At 40.6% G+C, this 13,635-nt stretch overlaps 1 protein-coding gene across 1 annotated transcript; it reads left to right on the top strand.

Moving 5' to 3' along the window:
- Positions 1-10,494: 10,494 nt before the first annotated feature.
- LOC137283535 (uncharacterized) lies at positions 10,495-12,299 on the top strand. Its single transcript, XM_067815095.1, has one exon. It carries the CDS (start codon positions 10,572-10,574, stop codon positions 11,979-11,981), a length of 1,410 nt encoding a protein of 469 aa, XP_067671196.1. The 5' UTR covers positions 10,495-10,571; the 3' UTR covers positions 11,982-12,299.
- Positions 12,300-13,635: the final 1,336 nt, after the last annotated feature.

Consider the following 13,635-nt stretch of genomic DNA (forward strand, 5'->3'; position numbering starts at 1 on the left):
AAAAGGGGTGCGCAGTATATATAGGCCTTATCATTACAGGTATTGTGTTTGCTGCGAAGCGATCGTCTAGCCTTGCTGTGGCGTTTTACTGAATTGAGAGGCGTGGCGTGTGAGACCCTTTTGTCAACATTTACTTTGTCACAACAAATGGACACCTTTCATTGCTTTAATATTGCAGCCACGATGTCAAATAAGTACATGATGTCATTTAGAATGAGTAATCCCAAATATGACATGTATTGCCATATAAAATGTTAACTCACCCACTTATCCATGCGCAGCTGTCGCTACGCTACGTATTGTTTGGTAGTGAAGTTTTTCTGAGAGCGAGATAGAGCTCTAAAATGTCCTAAATAATTATAATAATAAGTAATAATATTATGTTTAAACCAGAGAGGGGGTAGGGGTGTGGGTGGGGTGGGGGAGTAGAATGAAACAGGGAGAGACAGGGTGAGACGGAGAGTGAGTGAGTGAGCTAATGTTTAACGTCACGTCAGCAATATTGCAGCCATATCGTGTCGAGAACATACGTGACATAAAAGGGAATATATATATGAATATTATGAAGAATCTGTCAACGAAGGACAGTAAAACCACTAGACTACCACAGTTAGTATTTAAAACTAGCGTGGAACTTAAAAATTAATATTATCACTATTTGGACAGGACGATATAAAAACTGGCCATAGATCGCCAAGAACAGAAGGTAGATCACAATACTAGGAATTGTGAGACGGAGAGGGAGAGAGAGAGACATAAAGAGAGTATATATGTATATAGTTCAGGGTTGTGAGTTAGCCTAATGGCCAGAGCATTCCTTTGTCAGCAAGGGTCAATCCACGTCATTGATAGTACTTATATCTGAGGAACTTGTTCGGTGTTCCGTGACAATAGTGGAATGCTTTTGGAAAATTAAGGGTAACACCATACTCACTTATAAATGTTGCTTCCACAAAATCGTTTAATCAGAAAGAATTGTGTCGCCGTACCGACACAAACAACATCATTAAACACACACTTCGGTGTTTTCATGTATGTATTTAAAACGTCACACTAAAATGAAACCCGGAAGTAGTTTCAATCACACACAAATGCAGTGTTTATATCAATGCAGCCACTGTCAGAACTTACGCACGCAGCAGTTTATAAGATCATGTATAGCAATCCAGAAGTAGTTTTATGTCTGTGATGTTAAACTCTTTGTGGCAAGTCTATTTGTCCCTGTGACATTGCGTGTGTAGTAATGAACGACAAGTGACTGGTTTGCACAATCGCACAGTGTCTTCCCTAACCAAACGTGTTTGTGACTACGGGAAATGTGAAACCACTCCTTGGTTGTCCTCGACGCCTTATGACGATTCGTTCTTCATGTATACATATAGGTATAGCATATGTTTTTCGTCAGCAAATGTTTGGCTTTTCGAACAAGGTAACATGCTGTAAAATACATTATACGGTTAGATTCCATGATGAATGTGTTATACACGAGTAACAGCACGGGATGATATTTACTGTACATTAAGTAAATCAAAGACACAACCGACGAGTGAGTGAGTGAGTGAGTTAATATTTAACGTCACATCGGTATTATTGCAGCCATATCGTGACGAGAACATACGTGACAAAAACAATATATATGCATATTATGAAGAACCTGTCGACGAAGGACAGCAAAACCACTGGACTATCACAGTTAGTATTAAAACTAGCGTGGAAACTTAAAAAATAATAGTATCACTATTTGGACAGTACAATATAAAACAGGCCATAGATCGCTAACAACAGAGGGTAGATCACCATACTAGGGGCCATGGGGACTTACAGTAGCTCTGCTACCTGCATGGTCCCTACCTGGATTTACACCACCCCCCTCAGCTGCAGGCGACTGCATGCAAGATTAGCCACAAATTACAATGACACATATACAACAGCTAAACAAGTGGAAGATTAAATCTGATTCCAAATGTTTTGGGACATACGTACCCTCGACAACCGACGATATACCGTTTGACATATAATACATTTAGAACGGCTGATCAAACATGTGTAAACATATGGACACATAGAAATGATGACAATGTGTGGTCGTTCTGTGTGTCACGATTACAGATGTATGGTCAGTTGTTCTATGTATCATGATTACAGACGTATGGTCAGTCGTTAGGTGTGTCCTGGTCACAGATGTACGACCAGACATTCTATGTGTCATGTGTACGGATGTACGACCAATCGTTCTGTGTGTCATGTGTACGGATGTACGACCAATCGTTCTATGTGTCATGTTTACGTATGTATGACCAGTCGTTCAAGGCTACGGACGAACCCACCTGTGACCGGGTATAAAAACTTTGTGTGGAGACTCTTTCCGTGTTGTCACAACCTCTGGCGTGCAGTACACAAACCTGTGCACTTAAAGCAACCCACGAATCCGTCGGTATATGATCAGATGGTGGCCACATGTATACGTCCACACACCTAGTTGCGGGTACAGCAGCGTGCAGTAAACTTGTATTGTGAAGTACTGTGACTATGTGTCCTAGTCCATCCGACTGTGAACTCGGTACCTTGTTAGGATGCGAGAGCCACAATACACTCGGTTCGCCTAGTGGCAGCAAGAGCTGTATACTCCCCAGTGAGCTGAGATTGAAATACGATGTGTCTCTGAGACGGTCATCCAGTGATCGAGGGAAACACATTCCAGATACACATGTGCGCTATATAAATATCCTGTGATGTACTACCACTCGTTCTGTGTGTCATGTTTACGGATGTACGACCAGTCGTTTTATATGCCATGTTTACGGACGTATGATCAGTCAGTCTATATGTCACCGTCAGTTAAACAGGGTTATTGGGAACGAAGCAGTGAGATATATTGGCTTTGTAAGGAAACAGACGGAGAAACGGGCTGCATTGATATAAAGAGGAAAATAGTGTGTTGGTAACAAAGAGATAATTTCTTCGAGAGAATTTTAACTTTGCGCAGAAAGAGTGAGTGAGTGAGTTCAGTTTTACGCCTCTTTAAGCCATATCACGGCGGGGGACACCGGGAATGGGCTTGTACACATTGTGCCCATGTAAGAATCGAACCCGGTCTTAAGCGCTACGGGCAAACACATTAACCACCAGGCTACTCCATCGTATAAGATATACGGTATACGATGTAGTTAAAGCATGGTATATATGTGAGTGAGTGAGTTCAAATTTATCGTCACATCGGCAATATTCCAGCCATATCGTGACGAGAACGAAAGTAAAACCAACGAAGGAAAGTAAAACCAACTAGAATATCACAGAAAATGTAAGACTAGTACTTAGTTCTAAAACAGGTCAACTACGGAAGACAACACAATATAAAAATGGGCTATAGATTGCCAACAACTGAAAGTAGATCACCATACTGTGGACCATGGGGACTTACATTACTTTGGCTACCTACATGGACCCTAGTTGGATTTACACCATCCCTTCAGCCACTGTCGTTTATGCGGAGAATTAGCCATACATTAAAATGACAAAAATGCTACGATTAAAAACCTGGAAACTAGTGTTGCGGGACTTATGTACGCTCTCAGGAGGACAATAATTTTACAGTAATTTAACCCCTTTTGAGGCTACGGCCACTAACAAACTGAGTTACTAATTTAAACTTCCAATCATAAAATACCTATCTATTTACAAATCAGGTAACAGATCAAATTCTTTTGAAAATGCAATAATTAAATGAGAACTAGTATTGTTAAAAAGGTCCTTCATTGTTCTTGGTTTGAAATAGTTGTCCTTTGTAATGGAATACTCAACACAGTCAAGTAAGATATGCTTGACTGTGATTCTTTCCTCACAAGGGATGCTCAACGGAGGATCCTCACCTATCAGTAGATATTCGTGCGTTTATCTTGTGTGGCCAATACAACATCGTTGCATGATGACCTCTTCAAATCTGGATTGACATCCCAAATAGGTATGACCAATATAAGGTTTTATCGCATGTAATTTATTTATACCTACTTGGGTGTCCCACTTCTTCTGCATCAGATCACGGACGTAAGATCTAATTGTAGGTTATAGTCTGAGTATGGTATAAGAAGTGGTGTCACAGATTTGTTGAGTGCTGCCTTCAAGAATTTCTATTAAAAGTGGATGTTTACATGATAGGTTTTTAATAGCCTGAAGACAAGAAAGGGAGTCTGAATACATTATGTACTGTTTCTGCTTAGGATGTCTTTGAAAATATTTAAGAGCTGATAATATTGTATTTGCTTCAGCTGTAAAATAGAGCTGTTTTCTGGTAATCTAGAGGATATTGTTTTGAACCCAATGACGGTGGCACAAGCTACCGTGCCACCGTCCTTGGATTCATCTGTAAATAAGGACTTGTAACTGCTATATTTACTTTTTAATTGATTATATTCCTGCTTATGTTGTAAATCATTAGTTTCTGATTTTTTAAGCAGAGTTAATGTTTGGCCAACTTGTGTGTGGCCTAACCATCTGCCAAGGAGGAGAAGAAAGAAGACGGGAAGGAGCTATATTTCCCAGCTCAATGCCGGTAGCAGATAAAAATGGTTTAATTCTTATACCAAGAGGCGGAACAAGAGAAGATTTCTTATTGTATAAATCCTCATAGAGATGATTGACATCACAGTTATATGCAGGATTAGATTTGTTAGAGTGTAGTTTTGTAATGTATTGTAAAGATAATTTAATATGGCGTTGTGTAAGAGATGGTTCATCAGCCTCGACACAAAGACTGTCAACAGGCCGAGAAGTTCTAAATGATCCAAGACAAAGTCTGAGACCTTGGTGATGTACCGAATCTAGTAGTCTGAGGTTGCTTTTGCACGCTCCGCTCTATACAATGGAGCGGTAATCAAGTTTTGATCGGATGAGGGATCTGTACAGTTGGAGAAGGGTCTTCTGATCCCCTCCCCAGTTGCTGTTTGAAACTACTTTTAATAAATCTATTGCCTTCATGCATTTAGTCTTCAACTGTTTTATGTGCGGTAGGAAGGTCAAGTGTTGATCAAAGAAACTTGGCCTTTTTTACAACTTTGATAAGAGATCCATCTAATACAAGATCTGGATCCTTATGTGGTTTATATTTCCTGCAAAAATTTCCGGCTTTTGAGAATTTAAAACCATTTTCAAGACACCATTTATGAATCTTATTCAAACAGAACTGCAACTGCCTTTCAATAGCATGCATGTTTTTACCGCGACAAGAAATGTTAAAATCATCCACAAATAGTGATTTACCGATTGAATCATTTAAGGCTTTTGATAAACTGTTGATTTTAATGCTAAACAAGGCAACAGACAAAATACTTCCTTGTGGGACACCCTGATCCTGACTGTAATGGTCAGACAGGGTAGAGCCTACTCTTACTGGAAATTGTGTGTCTTCTAAAAAACTGAGATATAAATTGGGGTAAACGGCCCCACAAACCGAAACCATGGAGATCTTTTAGAATGCCATACTTCCATGTATCATATGCCTTTTCAAGGTCAAAACAAATTGATACAACATGCTGTTTATTCAAAATGGAATTTTTAATAAAATATTCCAAACGTACCAAATGATCAATGGTACTTCGGTTTTTGCGAAAACCACACGGAATGTTAGTGATGAGGTTGTTGGTTTCCACGTACCAAACTAAACGATTATTAATCATGCGTTCCAGAGTCTTGCAAACACAGCTAGTAAGTGATATTGGTCGGTAGTGAGAAGGATCAGTTTGATCCCGGCCAGGTTTAGGGATAGGAATGACAATAGCATTTCTCCATGATGATGGGAAATGGCCAGAAGTTCATATATTGTCAAGATAGTCAATGATGTTTCTAAAGATGATTCAGGTAAATGTTTAAGTAGCTGATAATGTATATTATCGGGCCCTGAAGCGGTGTCATGAGCTTGCCCAAGGGTAGTATGGAGCTCATGAATGGAAAAAATTCATTATAATCCTCCCCATTGTCTGAATTAAAATTAGTTTTCTGTTTTTCTTCTTGGTCTTTAAATTACTTAAATGCCGGCAAATAGTTAAATGAGGAGCAATGTTCAGCAAACGTTTCGCCAATTTTATTGGCAATAACAGAAGTTTCACTTAGAAGAGTATCACCCTCCTTTAGATGGTGCACACTACATTTGGATCCTTTACCTTTAATTTTCTTCACCATATTCCAAACCGTAGAAACTGGTGTTCGTGGATTGATTTTAGAAACATAATTTTGCCATGACTGTCGTTTATGTTGCTTAAAAGTGCGACGAGCTTTGGCATTTGAAATTTTAAACTGGTTCAAATTATGGACAGTTGGATGTCGACGGAAAAACTTTTCTGCCTTCTTTCTCGCCTTTCTAGCTTGTTTGCAGTCACTGTTAAACCATGGTTTACGAATGTGTGGGACTGTAGAGGATTTGGGAATACATTCGTCAGCAATAGTATTAAGTTCATCAGGAAATGTTTGAATTGGATCGGTGACACTAAGAAATAAATTAGGTTGCAATCTTTAAGTGCATAATGCATGACATAAAGACCAAATATTTGTAAAGTTCCATCTTGAGGAAGGTGGAGCATCCCTTGGATGTACAGGTAACAGAACAGTGGGAAAATGATCACTTCCACACAGGTCATCATGAACAATTCAAATTCATTTAATAAGTCTCAGTCTGTAAGATCTATAGAAGAATAACTTCCAGTTCCAGGATGAATGTAAGTAGGAGAATTATCATTGAATATACATAAATCATTATTCGAGATGAAATCCTCAAGGACTTTTCCTTTCGTGTCTATAACTGTACCACCCCAAAGTGGATTGTGGCCGCTCAAGGCACCAGTGATAACACAAGGTTTAGAGAGTTGATCATATAACTCTTGAAGATCTTATGCTGAACACAGGATGAGGGTGGAATGTAAAGAGAACATAAAGTGAGGACAACATGCAACGTCAGCGTAACAGCAACGGCTTGAAGGGGGGTATTAAGTGGGACGGGGCTATGGATTAAACCCTGCCGTACAATAATTGAAGATCCCCCAGTAGCCTTACGGCCTGAAGGGGAAAAACAGTGGTATGATGTATAACCTCGTAAGTCAAATGCATCAGTTGACTTCAGATACGTCTCCTGCAAGCAGAAAGCTGACGGTTTCAAATCTTGAACTAAAAGCTGTAGATCACTCAAATTATTCCTCATTCCTCTACAGTTTCACTGGATTATATTTTTGGCATTCATTTAGGTTGTGATATTGGAGAATGCACCCGACCTTTTTTCTTTGTCTTTGGAGAGTGGCTCTTGGAGCGGGTGGGCAGTTGAACCTATTTAAAATTGGCACAGGGTCTCTTTGTCCTTTTGCAACACGTTCATTTCTGTTTGGCGTTTTTGGAATAATCAACGTTAGCATTTTACTTTTTAACAAGTGGTGCAGATGTTTGAGTTTCAGATGATTTAGATACTTTTAGTGATGATGATTGAGTAATTGCACCAGAAGTGAGATCATTAACACATATAGGTGTCTGTGTAGTCACCCAGGTTAAGTCAGTGTGACAATCCAACCGAATGAGTAGAGGGTTTCATCACTTCAGCATATGTTAACTTACTCCGTAGTGGAATGTTGTCGGATGGTGTAATTGAAGCAGCTAACTTCCTTGCTTCTGCAAACGTAACATTCTTTTCTGTTTTGATACGTTGGGTGGCCATTTCAAATTTCAAAACCATGCACTCTTTAGAGGAAGATATTTGTGGACCCGAACAATTCACACATTTTGGTTCTGACGCACAAGTACCACTGTCATGATCTTTGTCTCCGCAGCGAAAACAGGCACCATGATTTTTACATGTGTTTTGACCATGGCCGAATTTCTGGCACTTAAAACATCGGAGAGGATTAGGAATATAGAGGTCAATTTTCATGGAGAAGCATCCGACTTTAAGAAATTGGGGTAACTTTGGAACATCAAACGTGAGCAAATACGTGTTTGAAGGCGAATAGACACCATCTTTCTTGAATGTGAAACGCTTTGCCACCAAATACACCTTGCATTCTAAACTGACTAAACCGTGGAGAGATCAGCAAGACTTCTACGTCTGTCTCGGATAATACCTTTGCTGAAATTGAGAGACTTGTGTGGATAACATTTTACAGGAATGTTTGCAAATGATTTTGTTTCCATGAGATTTGCTGCTTGTTCTCTCTTGACACATTCTATCAAAAGTGAACCAGATCTAATTTTGGTTACATTATTAACAGTTCCAACAATACCTTGAATTGCTTTTTCTAATAGAAAAGGAGAACATGAACTTTTTCTCACTAGACTCTGCAACAATGAATCGAGGCCAGGTTTCACGTTCCGAATAACATAGTCTGGTAATTGCATCTTCCTCATCATCAGTATCATCAGCATGATAACGTTTTTGGTTTTGGGGGTTTTGTGAAGCCATGATTATATAGTTTGTGGTTCACTCTCTTGACTCCCCACCCACCATCGAGCGTCAACAAGGACAACGCCATATGCCTGTGGGCCTCCAACAGGCGGCACCAAGGATACCAAGAGAGTATACTCCATCAGTAACTTTGAATAAAATGTACTACCAGAGTGGCCCATGAGCCATCGCCTTCTGGGCAAATAAAGACTCTAGGGAGATGTATAATAACAATAATTCCTAAACAAGATTTCTATGATTAACAAACCGGACCAAGACCTAAAGTGAAGTAGTAATTCAGAAATAGAATTTGTGCAAATACAAAATCATATGCACAGGGCTTGGCATGACCAGCCGATTGGTTGAACCGAGCCCATTCAACCATCCGTTTAGGTGAAGTCAGGTCCGAAGTGGTGTATTAGGCAACAGGAACACGGTTGTAGGCCCCTATTGCCCTCAACCACCAGGATCCCCTCCTCCACCGACACAGGGCGGCAGCCCACGGCAAACGTGATGGTGGACCAAATATTCCCCCGATTCCAAGGCAGGGGATGAACAGCTCTTGGCGTTACCCAGCACCCACCACGAGGAGGTGGCCGTTCACGGATGCCTGGTATATATGTATCATGTGGATATTTTAGTATATTCAAGCACTATCAAATACAACGGAGGGTACGGATTGTGTTTACATGACTTGAACATAGCTGACATACCCAGAACGATAAGAACTCACTGCACGTACACTGTCGTTGAAAGAGGAGAGGTTACGGCGAAGAGAAATGAGATTTTAGAGCGAGAGAGGGGGAGTAAGAGAGAAGGGGAGGGAGAGAGAAGGGGAAGAGTGAGGGGTAGAAAGAGAGGGTCATCAGTATGGCCAATATCCAAACTCTCCACGATCAATAACGGCGCAGGGATTGTGTATAGCTAAGCCTACGACTATGGAAACGATGACACCATACACATTATGTTCAGTTTTGCTTCGCACACAAAAAGCTGCAAGAGTTCTGTCCCTTGTGCCTTGTCTGACGCCACGTCGTTTCCTATTTCTCTGTCTCTGTTCATTTTGTAAACCGTTCGGGTGTACTTGTGTTTTAATGAGTAAACACGTGTATAAAATGGATTATGGAATATGGATTACGGATTGAAGGGTCCGACGTAAGAAAACAGGAGCATGACAGTACACGGAGGGGGGATACGATTAACATATATATTGTCAGTTAGATCTCATAGGTAAACATGTACTACATGGGGCAAACATTCACAGGGTACTCACTTATTGCAGCTGCTGGCGAAGTTGGCGAAGCCTACTGGTTAAAGCGTTCGCTCGTCATGCCGAAGACCTGGGTTCTATTCTCCAGATAGGTTCAATGTGTGAAACCAGTTCCTGGATCCCCCGCCCTCATATTGCGGGAATATTGCTAAAACGGCGATAAACTAAACTCACTCAGTAGTGAGAGCGAGTGAGTTAAAATGTATAGTCACGTCGGCAATATTTCAACCATATCGTGACTAAAACAAATTGTAAATTCACCGTAAATGCATGTAAATTATAAATACCTGTTCACGAAGGACAGTAAAAGAAACTAGACTATCACAGTATTTGAGAAGTAAAAATTCAGACAAGACAGAATAAAAATGGGCTATAGATTACCAACAACTGAGGCAGGACACCATACTAGGGACCATGAGAGTAGTGATAGAGCGAGTTTGAATTTATAGTCACATCGGGAATATGTCAGTCATACTGTGACTTAAACAAGTTATACGTTCAAAACCATGTCACCGGAGAATAGTAAAAGAACTAGGCTTCCACAGATTTCAGTTCAAAACTAGTAATTAAATCTTAACATATAACTTGTATACAATAACACATAACTATACTGACTGCCAGCAACAGATTTGCAGATGCTGTGACATACTTAAATCATCAGTGCCAAAGCTGCAAGTAGCCTTAAGTAAATAGTGATACCCGAATGTTGTTTACACCCAAGAGAGAGTAACATTGACTGTAACCTGACACTGATTACATAGTGATGACCCAGTAAATAAATATGTTCGCCTTGCGCAAAACAGCCAGTAACGTTGTGTCGTACGAGAGGAACACGTACACAGTAATCTAACGGACAAGGGTCCATCACGGGAGTTGAACAATTCAAACATGAGCGTGTTTACAGGTCTTTCCTTGCTGCTGACATGTGCGTTCCTGATCTGCTGTTGTAACTGCCAGGACAGTTTTGTGTCTTTGATGAACAGACTGGACCAGTTTGAGGAGGAATTGCTCAATAACAAGATTAATGTTCTCCACGTGAAACAAAAAGTGTTCAATATGATCGAAGTCGCTAAGGTATCCTTGAAATCTGAACTAAAGGAAAGCATACGGGAGCAAATGAGAGAAGTCATGGCCGAGACTCTGGAAGGAGATTCTCTTCGGGACATGTTGAAGAGTGAGGTTGCTTCTGCACTGAGGCATGTGAAACGAGGTTACCATCAGATGAAGCGGCAGATACACCATGTCTCAAAGTCATTCAAAGACTTTAAGGACGAAACAACCGTATTTCATGAATGGAATGATACGAAGTCAGATATCTGTGTTATAGGCAAACACAGACTGAGGAAGAGTGTCAATCTGAAGGCAGATGTGGAACGAATCATAGCATTGAATGAGACATGCGAGTCACGACTGTCACGACTATCACAACTGAAAACAGCTCTTGATGTGTCTACGTCGTCCCAAACAGCTCGCAATGTCATCCCCACAACGAGCCCGCTTGTTTCGATGACACCCAGGCTAGGAGAGAAGAGAAGTAGGATCCTGATATCTCCATTCTGGTCATACGTCCAGAATGAGTTCCTTCAATTCAACATTGAAAATAAGTCTCTCACAGCCTATCAGTATCACTCCCTGAGCTCGGTTATGTCTGTTGAATATATAGCTAAGACAAATAAACTTCTGATAGGATTATACAACACTGATAAGATATTGTCATCTACCCTGGATACCGATCATGTAAAAGTCTTAAAACGAGGCGTTGCGGCAACATCCATGGCAGCAGATGAAGACAGAGACATCGTATTCATGTCAACATATCAACCACGATTATCAATCAGTCGTATGTCTTTAAAGGGAAAAAACTTCACCACCATCATTGACTTATCTAGCTATGGAGGCATACCTGGTCAGATTGCTCTTGACACAAAGGCTAAGAAGATATACGGTTGTAACGAAAACAAGTTGTTCACAGTAGGATATGATGGCCAAGGTTTGGCAACACTGGCTACAGGACGTACTATTCGCGCTGTAATCCTTGATCATAAAACTGGTGCATTGTATTATAACATCGGGAGGACGCTGATGAACATGACAGTGTCCAATAATGTAAGTACAGGAGTGACCTCACTCAGGGCTTATCCCCGCAACATGAGACTGTACAGAGGTATTATCTATTACGGTGGCTATGACCCCTCTATTGTAGGTGCTGTCAATGTGACACATAATACAATCGCATATACTCTTCAGTATGTACGCATGATAGGGGCTAATGACTTACAGGTGTGTTTGATCCCGTGACTTCCATATTAAAATCATTCGACCCGTGAAGGTCCCGGGGTAGAATAGGCCTTCAGCAACCCATGCTTGCCATATAAGGTGACTATGCTTGCCGTAAGAGGCGACTAATGTTCGATGCTTGAACATTGTCAGACGATTGTGGTGACGGTTTCACACCTGAGACCTCAAGCCAGGTTTACAATTGTAATGGCAATACTGAAAAAGGTGTACCGTTTATAGACAAATGGTACATTGTTGTATATATTATGTAAACCTATGTTTTCGGTACGTTACATGTTGGAACAACTGACAATAAAAGCATATGAAAAGCATGAAAAAGGTCCACAGACTATTGATGACCATATATTATTGTCAACGAACGGTTTTGATAAATATTTAACGTTGTAGTTAGATTAAACTAAGATTTGCAGTCACATATTTAAAAATGTGTCGCCGAAGGACAGTAAAACAACTAGAATATCACAGTTACAGGTTTACAGCTTCCATGTAACTAAAAATGATATGCAATTACTCCGCTATTAGCAATATTCCAACAATATCACGAACCGAGACATCATAAATGAGCTTCACACTTTGTACCGTTGAAGAGAACTTGAACCCGGTCTTCGGCGTGACGAGCGAACGCGTTAACCACTAGACTACTTTAAGTGATCTCTTCTAGTTCTGTTGGGACTTTTTAACTGTTTGTATAGTATATCGGAACAGGAGCGTGATACTCAACAGCATAAATAAACGGAATAGGTTTCCTGCAGACAGAAAGCAGATTGTGCAAAATCTTGGACTAAAAGCTGTAACACATTAAAATTGGATCATCTGCCTCTACAATTCCACTGTACTAGTTTTGTAGTATGAACTATCTGTTAGGAAGGTTGATTGGGGATCTGCCCCGCACGTTCTTTGAGGGTGATAAGCTATGAGCCCTTGGATGGATGTTATCAGAAACATCCATATCCTCAAGTGATCCACATTTGTTAGGTATTTGTTTCTCCCCTTACAGTCCCTTTACTAGCATTCAGTGTTCTATGAGCAGAGATCTAAACGGGAGTACCAGCTAACATATCTGTCGATAGCAGGTTCATTGCTTGCTGTTTCCTGTTGCATTCGATTAACAGGGATCCCTTCCTCCACCTACACAGTGCCGCAACCCACGGCAAACGGGTTGGTGGACCAAATATAACCCCGTGTCGCCCCGTGGCGAGCTCTTAGCGTTACCCAGCACCCACCATGAGGGGGTGGCTCGCCACGGGTACCAACACACGGAGTGCAGAAATATTCTCAGTGATGCTTGTTTCAACAGTGAGCACTCAGGCGTGAAGTGTCAATCTTGGATGTAGGTTATAGGTCGGGTGTTGTGGACAGTCGATGATAGGCAGAGGAAGAACTGCAGTAATTCCGAGTGTAAGTCCGTATGTGTTTCCGTCAGCACAACAACCAGCCTTTATAATACTGCCGTGATACAAAATATGACCCATATTAACTATCACTCAAAACTCTGAACATTGTGACCCAATAATAACTATCACTAAATCAGTGATAATACAAACTACAGAAAACACACTCTCGTAACAATTTGATACAAAAAAACATGTAAAAACTAAAGTATTGGTGGGACGACTTTTTGTGCTTATTTCATGATAATGACAATGCATGTGCA

Source organism: Haliotis asinina, chromosome 1 (assembly GCF_037392515.1).
Source record: "Haliotis asinina isolate JCU_RB_2024 chromosome 1, JCU_Hal_asi_v2, whole genome shotgun sequence".
Lineage (NCBI taxonomy): Eukaryota > Metazoa > Mollusca > Gastropoda > Lepetellida > Haliotidae > Haliotis > Haliotis asinina.